The following is a 17,790-nucleotide window of genomic DNA, read 5'->3' on the forward strand; positions in this document are numbered from 1 at the left end:
GCTGATATTTCAACCTTCTAATAATGTTATCCAATAACTTTGGTAATTGCCTATTGTCTTTTTGGCTAATTATTGCTTAATTAGGTCATGGTCCAAAGGATTAATAAACATGATTTTTTTAAAAAAAACAATGGAAGTATCCCTTATTTGATTGAGATTGTCGAACTGACTTCCTCATCTTGGTTGTTATTGTCACAACGTTTCTGCCGTTTTGTCCTCCGGCCTTCGTCAGGTGAACCGTTTGTTAGGAGTCTTGAACCCAACCCTTTATTATTATTACGGGGGTACCGTGTTCGGACTCCAGCTAGGCTTTGGGACATAGTTGCTGATTCTCTGTTTTCAATGTTACTTTTTCAATGCCTTCGTTCAGGATTGAACTCAGCACCTTTGGGTAACTGTAAACTTTGATACAACGTCTAGGACCACTTGGCCATAATCAGCAACTATGTCCCAAAGCCTAGCTGGAGTCCGAACACGGTACCCCCATAATAATAAGGGGTTGGGTTCGAGACTCCTAACAAACGGTTCACCTGACGAAGGCCGGAGGGCAAAACGGCCGAAATGTTGTGACAATAACAACCAAGATGAGGAAGTCAGTCCGACAATCTCAATCAATGAAAACACCTCATCTCAAAAATACAGACAATTACTATCCCTTATTTCTTTCCATCCAATAAAAATCGTCTGCTAAACATTTGCAGTAAGTTACTTAAAATAAATTTTCATTGGATATGTTAAAACTAGAAGATCTATGCACAGGAGATTTATTCACAAAATAAAAAAAAATGCTGTATGTATATCAATATAATAAAATGTGCTCTGATGAACTCATTGCATTTGTACCCCTCAACAAACTCAAGAAGCAGCAAAATCCCAACCCTTAACTGTAGAGATCGCTAGATTCCAGAAAACCTACTCTAATAGCTGTGATAGTATGCCAACGTCCCCTCTCCCCCAGAAAGCGAAAAAAAAAAAAAAAAAAGAAAGATAGACAAAAGCAACTTGATGTAAGAATGTTGGTTTGGATGTGATAAATGATGGGATTGAACAAGGAATAGCAATATATTTAGTTTTATAATATTGGGGAGTGGCTATGAATAAGCAACAATAGAAACGATTCATTGATGACAGTTAGAGTTGATTGGATGCTTACAGAAGTTCAGGGCTGGAGACAGTTGGGGACAGATCATGGCTTGGGCCAGGTTGGAAAAGCTTTGGAAGATCGACATAAACTGACTGACATAGCTTCAACTGAACATACATGTGGACTAGCATGTAAAGGGTAGATGGTGACACATGCACCCATAGTCCAACCGTAAATGTAAACATCAGAATCTGCGTTTTCTTTGTGTTGAGTTTTATATTATTTTTCTACTTGTGTAACCATACGTCTGAATCAATGATCATTAGTCTAAAAAAGACAAAATGCCTGAAACTAGAACGATGGTGAACAAAACCACGACACACAATGTTGGGCCGGCAAGCAATCTGTGGAGTCATGTGGTGTAACATAGTTTCTTCCCTCAAACTGTTAAACTTTGGAATTCTCTCCCTGTTAACTGTACTGACATGCAGAAGTTTAAATGTAAACTGACATCTTGCTTATTTCCTCTAAACGTGGTCCCAAATAATAGCCCCATACGTCCAAGTGTCTTGTTTGGAATGAACATGAAAAAACAAAATCTGGCCTTTAATAAAATTCAATGAAACTTCCACTTATTTGTTTAATATTTTCCACAACATAAAAATGAATAAAGAAAAAATAAATAAATAAAAAAAAGTATCTTTTAAAATGAATATTTTCCAATACTTAATTTCAAATTAAAAAATGTGCATTTGATTTAAAAAATCAGTCTGTAAACTTACATATCTGTGATCCAAATCCATGAGGAGACTTTGCAGGTTCAAGTTTGTCGCGTTCTGTATTGCCTCATGAATGCTGGAAAGAAAAGGATAAAATTCTGGAACTTAATTTTGTATGCATAAATAGAAAAAACTAAGAAAATTAAGGCACAACAAACGACGCCTGCTGTTTTTTTTTTGTTTGTTTTTTTTATTTACTAAAAATCTTTGTAAAAAATAAACAAGCTTTTTTTTTTCAGACTTAAGAGAAATGTTGTTTTTTTTTAATATGAGTTGAGCATAAAAAGAAAGTTAAAAGAAAACAAGCGAAACATGCGGGGGTCCCTCTCCATTAGTGAATAAATCCGTTCTGATAAAAATTTACTTTCTGGATAAACAATTTTGGGACAATTTTACCCCTATAATGGCCCCCAGGGACGCAACCACAGTTATCCCGGAAAATCCGTTCTGGCAAAAATTTACTTTCACCATGACTAATGTTTGTGCAAAATTTCAAAAGAATCCAAAGTATGGTTATGAGAAAAGTGCAAACAAATGAACAAGAATAAATTACTAGGTTCACTCTCTCCTTTGTCAGGGGGACCAAAAAAAAAAAGTGTTTACTTTTTAAAATCATGTTTATTTTGTTTATTCTTTTAGTTTTTGTTTAAGTATATGGTTACAAAAAAAAAAAAAATGACAATGAAAAATAAATATATCAAAAAATTATTTAATTCTTCAAAATTTTGGCCTGTCAGTCTAGAAAAAGAAAACTTGTTTTTTTTTTATTCTTTTAATTTTTAATGAAAAAAAAAAAAAAGTTTAAATTAAAATCAGTTGCTTCTTATTGTTCTTGATATAAGAATGTCAGGTTTTTCAAACGATATGCCTAAATAGCAAACTAATTAAAAGCCAGCAGGAAACATTTATCGTGCCTTAATTTGATATACACCAAGAATAAAACTCAAATTGCTTTTCTCTTGGATTTTAAATCCCGCCTTTGTGATATGTTTAACATGGCTATAATTGTAGCCTATAATTTGTATATAATATTGTCAATAAAAGCTTGATTAATACACAAAGAAGATGACATTTCAATGTTTAGTATTCATATGTTTATGGTAAAAATAAAAAGACTGTCATTTCAGCCAAATTTTACAAGGTCTGTTTTGAAGGTTCTTTTATTTGTTTTCAAATTTCCACTATTTAATTTGATCTTATAGGTTAGATCATTTCTGGAAATCTCAGCTCAATTGGTCTCTACAGATTCTACAAGCATTTAAAGGCATAATCAATTTTGGAAATTTTGAATTTTTTAAAATTTTCCTTCTAATTTGTCTACCATCTGAATTTTTTGAAACACTAAAATCATTTCTTTTAAATTTACCAAGACTCAAAAAGATATATCCAAAATTTGAATTAAAAAGAAAATGAAAATCCTAATAAATTAAAAAAAATTTTTTTTTAAATTTCACACACACACACACATATATATATATATATAATTATTTCCACAACCAAACAACGTCACAGCTCAAAAGAGCCATGACAGTCAACAAACCGGAAGTCCAAGACTCGAGTTTCACCCTCATTTGGACTCATCAGTTAGACATATCCTAACACAGGATTCGAAACCAAAGCCTCTTGCATGCAAGGCAAGCACTCTGCCAACTGAGCAAAAGTTTGCAGAGTGCTTGCCTTGCATGCAAGAGGCTTGGGTTTCGAATCTGGAGTTAGGATATGTCTAACTGAGGAGTCCAAACGAGGGTGAAACTCGAGTCTTGGACTTCCAGTTTGTTGACGGTCATGGCTCTTGTGAGCTGCGACATTGTTTCGCTGTGAAAATAGTTATATAATCTCTCACATTCTGAAAATTATATATGTATATATATTGCAAATTAAGGATATCTCTTGTTCACAGTAATTTCTTTCAGACATACACATTTTTTATAACACAGAAAATATTAATTAACAATTTCAATGCATTTTGTATCAATAAATGCAGTACCATTCCAAGATGGTGTTCTAGGGTGCCCTTGAATGATTCTCGTATATCCAGCACTCTATGACAAATGGCAAAGCATTCTTGTGCAAGTCCACTCTATAGCCTCTCTATAGCAAATAATTGTTCATTTATACAGATGTGTGGGAGACAGACATATTTAGAGACAAATGTTCTCATTTGGCATAATGCTAAGAATGTTTGCTAATGGACTAGGAGGTCGAGGTTCAATTCTCAGTCAAATCATGCCAAAGAGTTAAAAAATGGTACTTTATGCTCCCTTACTAAACACTTATTATAAGGGGTGGATCAAGAGCAAGTGAAGTAATCCTGCGAATGGAGTGGCACTCTCCCCTACATCTTGGTGTAGCAGTTAATGAAAAAAGGAACCTTTGAGTCGCTCTCAACTATAGTCGGTGTTTAGATTTTTTTCAAGACAAATACCTGAAAAAATATTTAACCATAATGCATTCTGATCCTTTCGCTGGGGGGGGGGGGGGGGGGGGGGGGGATTTTTTTTTTTTTTTTTTTTTTTTTTTAAACAAAACCAACCTTGGTGTTCCGATACACAAAACGTGCGTGACATTCTGTTCCTTTAAAGTATCCATCATGAACGTAATGGATGATTTGGAAAACAGGTATTGCTGAAAAGAGAAATGCAGAAATGGTTTAGTTTGGTTTATGGTATATCAAATTTTTTTTATTTTCAATTTTCTTATCAGTTTGCTCAAGTTGGGGATGGAGTATCCTACCGGATGCCAGACATTCACTCGCTAACTTACATTTTCCAACCAAGAGATCTTTTTTGAGATTCTGACTGACTCTTTAATTTAAGTGCAATTGTTTGAATCTCTCTTGCACTTGGTTCACCGGGTATATTTGCCAGGTAGTTTTTTGAAATTCTTTTTCATGAGTCCAATTACTGGAACGATAGAAATCTTCCTAAGATTCCAGTTTCTTTTCATATTATACATAAGTCCTTGATATTTTGTTATCTTTTTCCTTTCAGTTCTGTTTAACGCAACATCATTGGATAAACTTCTGCTAAGGTTGCTTCTTTCTTTTTCTTGTCTCATGTCACTATTTCTGTTTCCCAAGTACATAGCTGTAGCAATCGCATAGCCATAGTAGATGGTGTATGACTTATTTCCAACTGTTTTTTCTGGTAAACATGTTCCCAGGATTTGCTGCTGCATTCGATTTTCGACATTTTACAGATCGTCCACTGGAGATATTTACACACTCCACCCATGGGTTATTTAATGCCGAATAAAATTGTTAAATTAGCAATACACGTGAAAAAATTGAAATGGTTTAAAATATTTCAATATTGGTATATACACACACACATTATATATAACTACTTCATTTAATCACAAATTAATATACGGAAGTATAAATTTATGCGTAAACTTAAAGTATTTACTTCAACAGTGCTCAATATGTATGTAGAGCTAGGTAGTAAGTTATATGGTGATTAAGCTACACAGAATATTCCGTGTTTCATCCGTGCTAGGATTCAAGTGAACATAAGCCTGATGAATCCTAGCATGGATGAAATGTGTAGTTTAATCGCCATATATATTTTATAACTTATATATATATATATATATTCCTTTGGATTTTACTTGTGGAAATGGAAATTTAATCAACTTTTTGGGATTTTACCGTTATTGGATATTTTACCCTTCACCAGACTATCCATTCGCGTGAAATCACCTTTTTCTTCACCCTATTTCCTCTGATTCACTATTTGTTATCAAGTAATTTGACTTACTTGTAGTTTCATTCATTCATTAAATACTTTTGCAAGCAAAATCCAGTTCCGCATTTTGCTAATCCCTACCCTCTGATGAGAAGGAAAGTATTTCTTCGAAATTCCACTTATTAGTGCTTCCTTTTAAAAATTAAATATGTTTTTTTAACTTTTTTTTTTTTAAATATTGAATGCATAAAAGAAAAATAAATTAACATCATTAGAATGCTTATTTTATTCTCTTTCCATCAATGTAATTCTTTTAAAAACTGACCAACAAATAAAAAAGATATTACTTGTTGAAGCACATTAGGTATGTAATATTGCCGATGTCCACAAAAATACAGCATTCGCTTGTAATGCTAATAGTTGGGTAAATGAGCACTAACTTTATTCAAACGTCGATTTGGCATAAAGTTATCATTCTAAGTTTTTCTGCTCTAATAGTTTCTTCCCTCGAACAGTTAGATTTTGGAATTCCCTCCCTGCTACCTGCTTCCCTGACTGTACTGATATTCAGAGGATTCAATATAATGTAAACCAACATCTTGTAAATCTTTCCCAGGCATGGTACCAAATAGTAGCCCCTTACATCCAAGTGGTGATATGCCTTGTTAGGAGTGAACATCAGCAAAAAAAAAAAAAAAAGCCAATGGGTTATAACTTTTTGCCCATTAAAAATAGGCAAAAAAAGTCTAGTAAATAAAAAAAGGTCTAGTAAATAAAAAAAAGGTCTAGTAAATAAAAAAAGGTCTAGTAAATAAAAAAAAGGTCTAGTAAATAAAAAAAGGTCTAGTAAATAAAAAAAGGTCTAGTAAATAAAAAAAAGGTCTAGTAAATAAAAAAAAGGTCTAGTAAATAAAAAAAAGGTCTAGTAAATAAAAAAAAGGTCTAGTAAATAAAAAAAAGGTCTAGTAAATAAAAAAAGGTCTAGTAAATAAAAAAAGGTCTAGTAAATAAAAAAAGGTCTAGTAAATAAAAAAAGGTCTAGTAAATAAAAAAAGGTCTAGTAAATAAAAAAGGTCTAGTAAATAAAAAAGGTCTAGTAAATAAAAAAGTCTAGTAAATAAAAAGTCTAGTAAATAAAAAAAGGTCTAGTAAATAAAAAAAGGTCTAGTAAATAAAAAAGGTCTAGTAAATAAAAAAAGGTCTAGTAAATAAAAAAAGGTCTAGTAAATAAAAAAGGTCTAGTAAATAAAAAAAGGTCTAGTAAATAAAAAAGGTCTAGTAAATAAAAAAGGTCTAGTAAATAAAAAAGGTCTAGTAAATAAAAAGGTCTAGTAAATAAAAAAAGGTCTAGTAAATAAAAAAAGGTCTAGTAAATAAAAAAGGTCTAGTAAATAAAAGGTCTAGTAAATAAAAGGTCTAGTAAATAAAAGGTCTAGTAAATAAAAAAGGTCTAGTAAATAAAAAAAAAGGTCTAGTAAATAAAAAAAAGGTCTAGTAAATAAAAAAAGGTCTAGTAAATAAAAAAAGGTCTAGTAAATAAAAAAGGTCTAGTAAATAAAAAAAGGTCTAGTAAATAAAAAAGGTCTAGTAAATAAAAAAGGTCTAGTAAATAAAAAAGGTCTAGTAAATAAAAAGGTCTAGTAAATAAAAAAAGGTCTAGTGAATAAAAAAAGGTCTAGTAAATAAAAAGGTCTAGTAAATAAAAGGTCTAGTAAATAAAAAAGGTCTAGTAAATAAAAGGTCTAGTAAATAAAAAAAGGTCTAGTAAATAAAAAAGGTCTAGTAAATAAAAAAAGGTCTAGTAAATAAAAAAGGTCTAGTAAATAAAAAAGGTCTAGTAAATAAAAGGTCTAGTAAATAAAAAAGGTCTAGTAAATAAAAAAGTTCTAGTAAATAAAAAAAGGTCTAGTAAATAAAAAAGGTCTAGTAAATAAAAGGTCTAGTAAATAAAAAAGGTCTAGTAAATAAAAGGTCTAGTAAATAAAAAAAGGTCTAGTAAATAAAAAAGGTCTAGTAAATAAAAAAGGTCTAGTAAATAAAAAAAGGTCTAGTAAATAAAAAAGGTCTAGTAAATAAAAAAGGTCTAGTAAATAAAAAAGGTCTAGTAAATAAAAAGGTCTAGTAAATAAAAAAAGGTCTAGTAAATAAAAAAAGGTCTAGTAAATAAAAAAGGTCTAGTAAATAAAAGGTCTAGTAAATAAAAAAGGTCTAGTAAATAAAAAAAGGTCTAGTAAATAAAAAAAGGTCTAGTAAATAAAAAAGGTCTAGTAAATAAAAGGTCTAGTAAATAAAAGGTCTAGTAAATAAAAAAAGGTCTAGTAAATAAAAAAAAGGTCTAGTAAATAAAAAAAAGGTCTAGTAAATAAAAAAAGGTCTAGTAAATAAAAAAAGGTCTAGTAAATAAAAAAGGTCTAGTAAATAAAAAGGTCTAGTAAATAAAAAGGTCTAGTAAATAAAAAAAGGTCTAGTAAATAAAAAAGGTCTAGTAAATAAAAAAGGTCTAGTAAATAAAAGGTCTAGTAAATAAAAAAAAGGTCTAGTAAATAAAAAAAAAGGTCTAGTAAATAAAAAAAGGTCTAGTAAATAAAAAAAGGTCTAGTAAATAAAAAAAGGTCTAGTAAATAAAAAAGGTCTAGTAAATAAAAAGGTCTAGTAAATAAAAAAAGGTCTAGTAAATAAAAAAAGGTCTAGTAAATAAAAAAAGGTCTAGTAAATAAAAAAGGTCTAGTAAATAAAAAAGGTCTAGTAAATAAAAAAGGTCTAGTAAATAAAAAAGGTCTAGTAAATAAAAAAAGGTCTAGTAAATAAAAAAAGGTCTAGTAAATAAAAAGGTCTAGTAAATAAAAAGGTCTAGTAAATAAAAAAAGGTCTAGTAAATAAAAAAAGGTCTAGTAAATAAAAAAAGGTCTAATAAATAAAAAAAAGGTCTAGTAAATAAAAAAGGTCTAGTAAATAAAAAAAGGTCTAGTAAATAAAAAAAGGTCTAGTAAATAAAAAAAGGTCTAGTAAATAAAAAAGGTCTAGTAAATAAAAAAGGTCTAGTAAATAAAAAAGGTCTAGTAAATAAAAAAGGTCTAGTAAATAAAAGGTCTAGTAAATAAAAAAGGTCTAGTAAATAAAAGGTCTAGTAAATAAAAGGTCTAGTAAATAAAAAAAAGGTCTAGTAAATAAAAAAAGGTCTAGTAAATAAAAAAAGGTCTAGTAAATAAAAAAAGGTCTAGTAAATAAAAAAGGTCTAGTAAATAAAAAGGTCTAGTAAATAAAAAAAGGTCTAGTAAATAAAAAAAGGTCTAGTAAATAAAAAAAGGTCTAGTAAATAAAAAAGGTCTAGTAAATAAAAAAGGTCTAGTAAATAAAAAAGGTCTAGTAAATAAAAAAAGGTCTAGTAAATAAAAAGGTCTAGTAAATAAAAAGGTCTAGTAAATAAAAAAAGGTCTAGTAAATAAAAAAAAGGTCTAGTAAATAAAAAAGGTCTAATAAATAAAAAAAAGGTCTAGTAAATAAAAAAAGGTCTAGTAAATAAAAAAAGGTCTAGTAAATAAAAAAGGTCTAGTAAATAAAAAAAGGTCTAGTAAATAAAAAAGGTCTAGTAAATAAAAAAGGTCTAGTAAATAAAAAAGGTCTAGTAAATAAAAAAAGGTCTAGTAAATAAAAAAAGGTCTAGTAAATAAAAAAGGTCTAGTAAATAAAAAAAGGTCTAGTAAATAAAAAAAGGTCTAGTAAAAAAAAGGTCTAGTAAATAAAAAAGGTCTAGTAAATAAAAAAAGGTCTAGTAAATAAAAAAGGTCTAGTAAATAAAAAAAGGTCTAGTAAATAAAAAAAGGTCTAGTAAATAAAAAAAGGTCTAGTAAATAAAAAAAGGTCTAGTAAATAAAAAAAGGTCTAGTAAATAAAAAAGGTCTAGTAAATAAAAAAAGGTCTAGTAAATAAAAAAGGTCTAGTAAATAAAAAAGGTCTAGTAAATACAAAAAGGTCTAGTAAATAAAAAAAGGTCTAGTAAATAAAAAAAGTTCTAGTAAATAAAAAAAGGTCTAGTAAATAAAAAAAAGGTCTAGTAAATAAAAAAAGGTCTAGTAAATAAAAAAAGGTCTAGTAAATAAAAAAAAGGTCTAGTAAATAAAAAAGGTCTAGTAAATAAAAAAGGTCTAGTAAATAAAAAAAGGTCTAGTAAATAAAAAAAAGGTCTAGTAAATAAAAAAAGGTCTAATAAATAAAAAAAACAAAAGCAGCAAGAATGGATCATATATTAAACTAGTGAAACTTTGTCCGAGGGTTATGCAGGAGAAAAATAACATCCTAAGAAACATCCGATTCCATCACTGAACATCATATTACGCAAAATTTTGTAAATCATAAAAAATTATTCTAATTTTCCTTTAGTTTCTAGAAAATTTTTTTAAATAGTCGATTAATATTAAGTTTTACAAGTATTTTAATGAAATAATCTTAGATGAACTTGTTGCACTTGTACCCACTCAACGTACATACTCCTGACAAACCCATTTAATAACAAAATCCCACCCCTTTAACTGTAGAGGTATCGAAAACTCTTCTACTCTAATACCTTTTTTCCTCAGACTGCTAAACTTTGGAATTCCCTCCCTGGTCCCTGCTTCTCTAACTATTCTGATATGCAGAAGTTTAAATGTAATGTAAACCAACATCTTGCTAATCTTCTCAAATAGTCCCCTGTAAAAAATAGTTCCAAATAGTAGACTGATATCCAAGAGTAGTCCAAGTGGCAATATGCCCTGTTATGGTGAACAAGAAAAAAAATTCGAAGTAACGTATAGGTGAGGAATCCTAATATTTATTACAATAAAAAAAATAAAAAAAAAAAAAAGAAGAAAGACCCATAACTCATAGTAAAAGAATTAGAGTTATCTCCCTTGGATTAAAATGTTTCTTTAAGTTTTCCATTATAAGAAATTGTTATCTTGGATCATTAAAAGATTAATATGCATGCATGGCTTCCATTCAGTCTTGAAAGACAATGGATATGCCCTATAAGAGTGGCTGTGCATGTAATTGTGAAGCAAGAGTTACATAATCGATGCAGATAGGAATGTAGTGGAATCACATTAGAAACTTCTGACAGTTGCACAATATTGAAGATAGGATAAATTTAATAAAGTCACCATTGGTCTGTGGAGTATTGTATCTATATCTAGGCTGGGCATCAACCTAACCCGATAGTAAGGCAAGCTGTGCTTTTTGGACACACCCCACTCCTCCTGGAAAAATCAATCAAAATTTTTCCGCCCTAATTTCAAGTGCCAGTGAGGTAGCCAGAGCATTTGCGTTGTCTTATATAATTTGCCTGCTAATGGGGAAATTATTTACTGCTCAATTTTGCCTGCCAGTTCATAATAACGCTTCAAAGTTTACCTACAGAAAAATTTTGCAGGGTTGGATTTGTTTCGTTTCGTTCAATATATTTTCATGTTTTTGTGCGAAAACAAAACTAAAATCTGTGATGATGGATACAATAAATCTGTGATGATGGATACAATAAAAACAATCACCAACACTAACATGATACTCAAGATAAAGTTGGAAACAACCACCTGCTTAATCAACATTCTGTCATTGAAACAGACTTTCGACAAGTCTAAGTAAAAAAATATGGTACTTGTCCCAAACTCTTCCATATTAAAAAAAAAAAATATAAAAAAATCTTTATGATGTACGCCCCCATGACAGAATAAAAAGATTATTTCCCCAAAATCACATAAATCGAAGTTTTTTTTTATAAAAGAAAATCATTTTTAATGATTATAAGGGATTAATGGGAAATCCTAGGCATTGCACAGTTGATCTCGCAAGTTTGAATTATTGTTGAATTATCTCCATTTTTTAAAGATGGTGACATAAGATGGTCCTACTCACTCAGAAAATTTGAATTTATTAGTTAAAAATAAAACTACTTGATCAATTGACATGATTTCTAGAATATGACATTTTTGTTCTAGCACGGACACATACAGAGTTTCTATGATTTTTTTTTTTTTGTATATATATGGTGAATTTTGGACAAGAACCTAAATTATTTATAGCCAAGATGTAATAACAAAAATGTCCAAAAAATAAAAAATACTTACAGCAAATACTTTGTCCTTTCCTTGCGGACGAAACAGTTTTGTTGGATTCTGAAGAAGTTCATCTGAGACCGACTTAACGAGGTCGTGCGACTTGTTGATATGCACTTTCTGCTCAGTGGGCAGAAGTAAGATACCACAAGTCTGGCACATCAACCGATTAACAACTGGACAGTCCCAAAATGCTTTTAATCTGAAACAGAAAAAAAAAAAAAGTAAAACATAGTTTTAATGTATGATCATCATCAGTGTTAGCTTCTGCTTGATGCGGATTGCGAACCTACGCGACTTATTTTTCACCATTCCTCCCAATCCAGAGCAAGTTGGTTGATGGACGCCCAACTGTTGATAGATGTCCAATCAAAAACATTTTCTCCGCCTCTTTTGCCTTCTAACATACCCTCAAATCATAACTGACAGGCAAGTGGCTGATCATTTGACATGACCAAAAAGTTTAAAGTTTTACTTTTGATTTTATCAAACAGAGGCGGTAGGGAAGTAGTTTGACAGAGGGTTGATATTTTACTTTTTTCGATCAAGCGATGTCCCATAACATTAAGTGATTTTGAGACACCTCAATGCGATTGGCTAGTTGTTTAGTCCAGGTGATACAATCAAGGTCATATATGAGGTGCCTTCAATAAGTTTCCAGATTTTTTCCATACGAGTACTTTTCTTGATCGTACACACATGAAACTCTAGTACTCTTCAAAGTAATCTTCTCCGGCTGTAATACACTTGTACCATTCCAACAACTTCTGGAAGGCTTCATGGAAGTCATCTTGTATGAGCGTGTCAATGACTCATCAAAGCCTCTTTCATCTTCTCAGTTGTCTCGTAACGGCAACCTCTAAAGTTTTCCTTGAGCTTAGGAAATAATCAAGAGTCAGAAAGCAAGGTCTGGACTATAGGTAGGGTGAGGAACTGTCTTGATGCTTATCTTAGTCAAATAGTCTGTGACAAGGATGGAGCACCCTTGGGACAAACTTTGTGCAAATCTTCTGCATCTTCAGTTCTTCACGAATAATTTTTTTTTTTTTTTTACACAGTGATCACCACTTATCAAGGCCCGGAAGCCACTCAGGGATAAGGGTTATTGCAAGTACATTACGTTAATGTGGAGATTTGATGAAGTGTTTAATTAAGGGGGCGGTTCATTAGGAATTTGTTAACATTGGACTTGAAGACATCCAAGTTGTAGTCCGGAGGGAAGCAGGCAGACGGAACAGAGTTCCACAGGCGTGCAGTTCTAAGAAAGAAGTGTGTACAGTTCCCACACTGATATCAAAACTGCGCACTTATTGTCTCTATAGACACAAGATGGTCATTATCCATGAAATTCTTTATTTGGTCAACCGATTCTGGTGTTCTGACTTTCTTACTCCTTCCACACCTCTCATTATCTCTCACAGACCCCCTGCCTTCCTTGAATCTCTTATGCCACTCAAAAACTGATGCTCGATTCAAGCAAGATAGTCCAAAAGCAGTCTGAAGCATCCAAACGTTTCTGTGGCATTTTTCCAAGTTTAAAACAGAATTTTACTGCATACCATTCCCCTAAAGTGTCCTCACATTCAGATTGAATTTTTGAAATTCACCAGCTGTGACAATCAGGCTTTAGTAGAGTGTATTCAAATTCCTACTGTAGCTGTTCATTTGAACCTGAAATCTTAAAAATTGGTCAGTCATCTCATAAGATGTAAAGCCGAATTTTCAAGAGTCTACGACAATTTTAAATGCTTGTATAAAACAAGTCTGGAAACTTATTGAAGGCACCTCATAAAACTACAATGTCCTCCCAGTAGTTTTATATGGTCTTAATGTATGAATGTTTTATATGCTTTTAATGTATGAACAAAAGAAAAAGCAATTTCATTTCTTCATTTTCATTTGTGACACATCTGTTTGCGACATTTTCAAATTTAAATTTACTCTAATTAATCGCTTAAGGCAACCAAGAATATTTTTAAGACTGAAAGAATTTTTTTTTCACCTCAAGCAAATCATATTTCCAAAGGATTGTGGGGAGTTGAGTAGCAAGATGTCTGTTCACATTTCACCGTTATGGGAAATGAGGAAAACTTAAAACATTTGAGTTTATCAACGTTTCATCCCGATTCGAGTGAGTTCATCAGGATGATTGAATATCAATCAAAAAAAAAAAAATAAATAAATAAAATAAATAAATCAAAAAGAATGGCTCAACTTCAAGGCAGTGTGCTAGTTCTATTACTATATAATATCTACACCAGGAGTGCACAAACTTTTTCAGCATGAGAACTACATATGACATGACTAAGTCTAAATGATTTACCACCTACTAGAAATAAAAACATTTACAAATATATTGTAAATTATTTTTATATGTACAGTATGGGTGTATGTTGCATTATTGTATCAACCTATATTGCACAGAACAGTTCTGTAAATTTTTTGTCATTACCTTAATCTGATGACTTGCATTAGATGGAATCCGTTGCATAGTCTGGACAGTAGTTGCTATTAGCTAGCCTCAATCATGGTGGAGCGGTATTTGGACATAATGATCTTCATGTGGGAAAAGGCTGACTCATAAATAAGTGAAACCAAATAATGCAGTCAAGAAGCTAGCACATTTACTGATGTTGGGGTCCTTTGTGAGTAAGTATCATAATTGTCTACAAGCTCTGCATCACCTGAATGCCAGTGTATAGTATCAGAATCTCATCCATCACTTCATAAAGGTTCAGGTTGCAATTTTCGATGCAAGTGAAACAACCTCGTCTTTTTAGAAAGTGCAGCACATGACGGTAACAATTAGCTCAAGTAAACTCTGACGGACAATTGGCAATTATTTTTATTTAGCGTGCGCTCTTCTCAAACTGCACATGTGACTGCTCTTGTGTCTCCAGTTCTGCTGTAAAGTTCTGAATGTTTGGCAACACTAACGTTTTTTTTTTTCAATACCATGCGATCTACCCACAAAGTCTCCGCGATCAGCAAATTGATGAGCAACCAACGGACCCAAACATTGAACGGTTCATCTATGCTGACGACCTGTGTGTAACATTCCAAGAAAGTACATTTGAAGCAGCAGAAACAAACGAGAGTAACTATCTGCATACAAACATTACAAAAAACGTCTTTTGGTTCCATCTCAGGAATTTGGAGGCAAACAGGCTCCAAAACATCATGTAATCTGGAACTTGAGAAACCAATCCTGCATATCTTGGCATAATATTGGACGACACTCTCATTCAAGGGACACAAGATAAAAATAGAAGTCAACTCCTAGAACAACATTTTATAAAAACTGATCAACTCTAAATGGGGAGCCACATCATTAAGATGTCCTCCCTTTGCCCTGTGCTATACACCTCTGCTACGCGTTCTGTTTGAACTAAATCAACAAATGCAAAAAAAAAAAGCCAAATTGTGGCATCCTTGTGGGTTTTACAAGTACTTTAATGGTAAGTGCTTGGACAACAATCTCAAAGCCAACCTCCTCGATGTAAAAACCCTCGACAAACCAGAAAAGTAGCAAAATCCCACCTCTACACTGTAGAGATTTCTAGATGCCATAAAGCCTTTCATTCAAATAGCTTTTACCCTCAAACTGCTAGACTTTGGAATTCCCTCCCAGGCCCCTGCTTCCCTAACTGTACTGACATGCAGAAGTTTAAACATAATATGAACAGATACCTCGCTGCCCAACTCCCTACATAGTTCTCTGCTAATCTAGTACCAACTAGTAGCCCCTTAGATTTAGTGGCGCTGTGCATTGTTTGGGGTCAAAAAAACAGTAAAAATAATTAGACCTAGCATTGAACAATACTTGCCGTTTGATCACAGGTTTCCTGAAGCTGAACAACATGCATCTTCTCACTGCCCCAATGTTCATTTTACTTCAGTCAAAGTACTCAGAAATCAAGGGGCCCCCTTTCCTGAGACTAACACTTGAACTCTATATAAGATACATAGATATTTGAATAATCCATTAGTTCTCCTTTACTTCTCCCTCGCAAATGTGAGTCAGGAAGTTGCCAGTCAAGTAAAGATCATAAACGCAACCAGTGATGAATGTCATCTCCTTTATGAATGTGACGTCAAGAAATTTTCTCAATCATGCTGAACCCCTAACAGCATTTCAGGAAGAGACCAGACTGCAGCTGTGGACCAGAAGGCTAGAGAATGCACCCCCCTTCCTCATATTAACATGAGAATCCTCCTTTCTGAGATGTTTACTCCTGATTCAAGAGCACCATGGCTTCAGTGGAAAATGTTCGACTGTCCGACAACAAGGATAGGATGATCAAAAGTTGTTATGACGAGATCAGATTACAAAACTGACGATTTGAAAATGCAGGGAAGAGAAACATATGATGCAACACTTATCTACCATCGACTGCACAACCAGTGCAGCTTGAAACAATAATACAATAATGCAAAGGATTGTAAAAAAAAAAAGTGGGGGGTTTATTTTACAATACACACTGGTACGAAAAAGTGATCAAAAAACAAAAATATAACAAATAAATGTGTACAAAGCACGATAAGTTACTCTTCTACCTACATGGAAAAGTTTTTTGTGTTTTACTCACTTTAAAACATTTGGTCCGAAAAACAAATAGTGTCTAGCGTTAGTTAAGAAAAATGGCAGTCAAATTGATAGCTAAATATTCGAAATTTCGATAATAACTTGAAAATAAAAAACAAAACAAAATAAAGCAAAAGAAAGTGTAGAGAAAAGATTACATTATAATAAAAAAAAATAAAAATAAACGTGATATCACAAGCTGAAATTTCACTACTAACCCGTTTCTGTACACTAAACTAATTGGTGTGATTTGACCAAATTGTTTACACAGAATGTATTTTGGTTTGGCTTTATCATGGAGACGTTTCTGGAATGACTATTCCATCTTGACAGCACCCCGGATATTAAACACAATAAGCCATAGACGATAAACGATAAAATTTCCCTTACATCAAGGGGTTGATACATCTGGTCTGACGGGTCTTGTGTAGAGTTTTTGTCGTCATTAGTGGCAAAGTCCATCATTTGAAATGTGCACGTTGCGTACAATTAGCAGCAGACACATTTTCTTTAAAAAATTATAAATTTATTTTGATATTGAAAAAGCATTTTATAAGAACTCGAGAGTTGGATGAGCTGGGAACCGACCTGCCAATCCACCTTCAATGATCTCATACAAACTGTATTACCTCTTTCTCTTGTGATGACAAGAACAGGAAGTACAACTTGCTAGGGAAACTCTAGTCCTTAAAATGCTTCTTCAAATGTTAAAATAAAACAATTCTATTTTAGTATAAAAAAAAAAGAAGAAAACGTTTGATTATTATAGACTAGCCTGGATTCTTGGCGTTGCCTGGGTGTTTGGAGGTGTGTGTTGAGCAAAAAAAAAAAAAGTGGTAGTAGGCAGACAAGCTCGAACTCATGCCGCAAAGGCGGAAAAGAAAATGTTGATGTCTTCATGACACGACCAGAAGTCAAAAGTGTTGAAATTAACCAAAGTCAATCCAACAGTGACGATGACTAGCTAAAATGTCTAGAAAAAAAAGGGGGGGGGGAATTGACCTCTCCTTGTACAAAATGGCAGAGTTTATGGTGAAGAAATTAATGTTTTTGACCAATTTTTCGATATTTGTCATCCGAGACATCAAGCTTCAAAATGATACCAATTTTGTCAGGATCTGTCACCTCTGGCGAAAGTTTTTGCAAAATATACATGCATACATTTAAACAGACAGGTGAGATTTATATCATAGATGGTGTCATACAATTCAAGCAGAATGGTTCCTGACAGTAATGATGCCAAGAACTCTACACAAGACCAGACATAGCAAATGTCATATCAACCCTTTGATCTAGGAAATGTACCTATCATTCTATATATAGCATTTAACACCTGCGAAGCTGGTTACCATGCCCAGGACGTAACAACTGTTCTATAAATGCCCCCATAGTACAAATTAATCAAGTTACCTTCCCCAGCAGACGATCATGTCATAGTAAAAAATTAAGCAAATAGGTTTCAGTGACTAACTGTAGATAATTTCTACACCAAAAAATTAGTCAACAAGAACAAATCCTATCAAAAGTAATATTTTTTTTCCGATGACTCAAGAAATAAAATAAAAAT

General features: G+C 32.2%; 1 protein-coding gene across 1 annotated transcript in view; it reads right to left on the reverse strand.

Annotated features, from left to right (window-relative positions):
- LOC145249468 (rRNA N(6)-adenosine-methyltransferase ZCCHC4-like) overlaps nucleotides 1-17,790 on the reverse strand; it is a 59,127-nt gene that overhangs the window by 37,942 nt on the left and 3,395 nt on the right. Inside the window, exons 3-5 of the mRNA XM_080111041.1 lie at nucleotides 11,651-11,840; nucleotides 4,397-4,488; nucleotides 1,867-1,939 (exon numbers count right to left, since the gene is read on the reverse strand). Coding sequence (XP_079967167.1) covers nucleotides 1,867-1,939; nucleotides 4,397-4,488; nucleotides 11,651-11,840 — 355 coding nt within the window. The remainder of the gene's footprint in view (nucleotides 1-1,866; nucleotides 1,940-4,396; nucleotides 4,489-11,650; nucleotides 11,841-17,790) is intronic.

Source organism: Euprymna scolopes, chromosome 28, assembly GCF_053919585.1.
Source record: "Euprymna scolopes isolate OS-2025 chromosome 28, ASM5391958v1, whole genome shotgun sequence".
Classification (NCBI taxonomy): Eukaryota; Metazoa; Mollusca; class Cephalopoda; order Sepiida; family Sepiolidae; genus Euprymna; species Euprymna scolopes.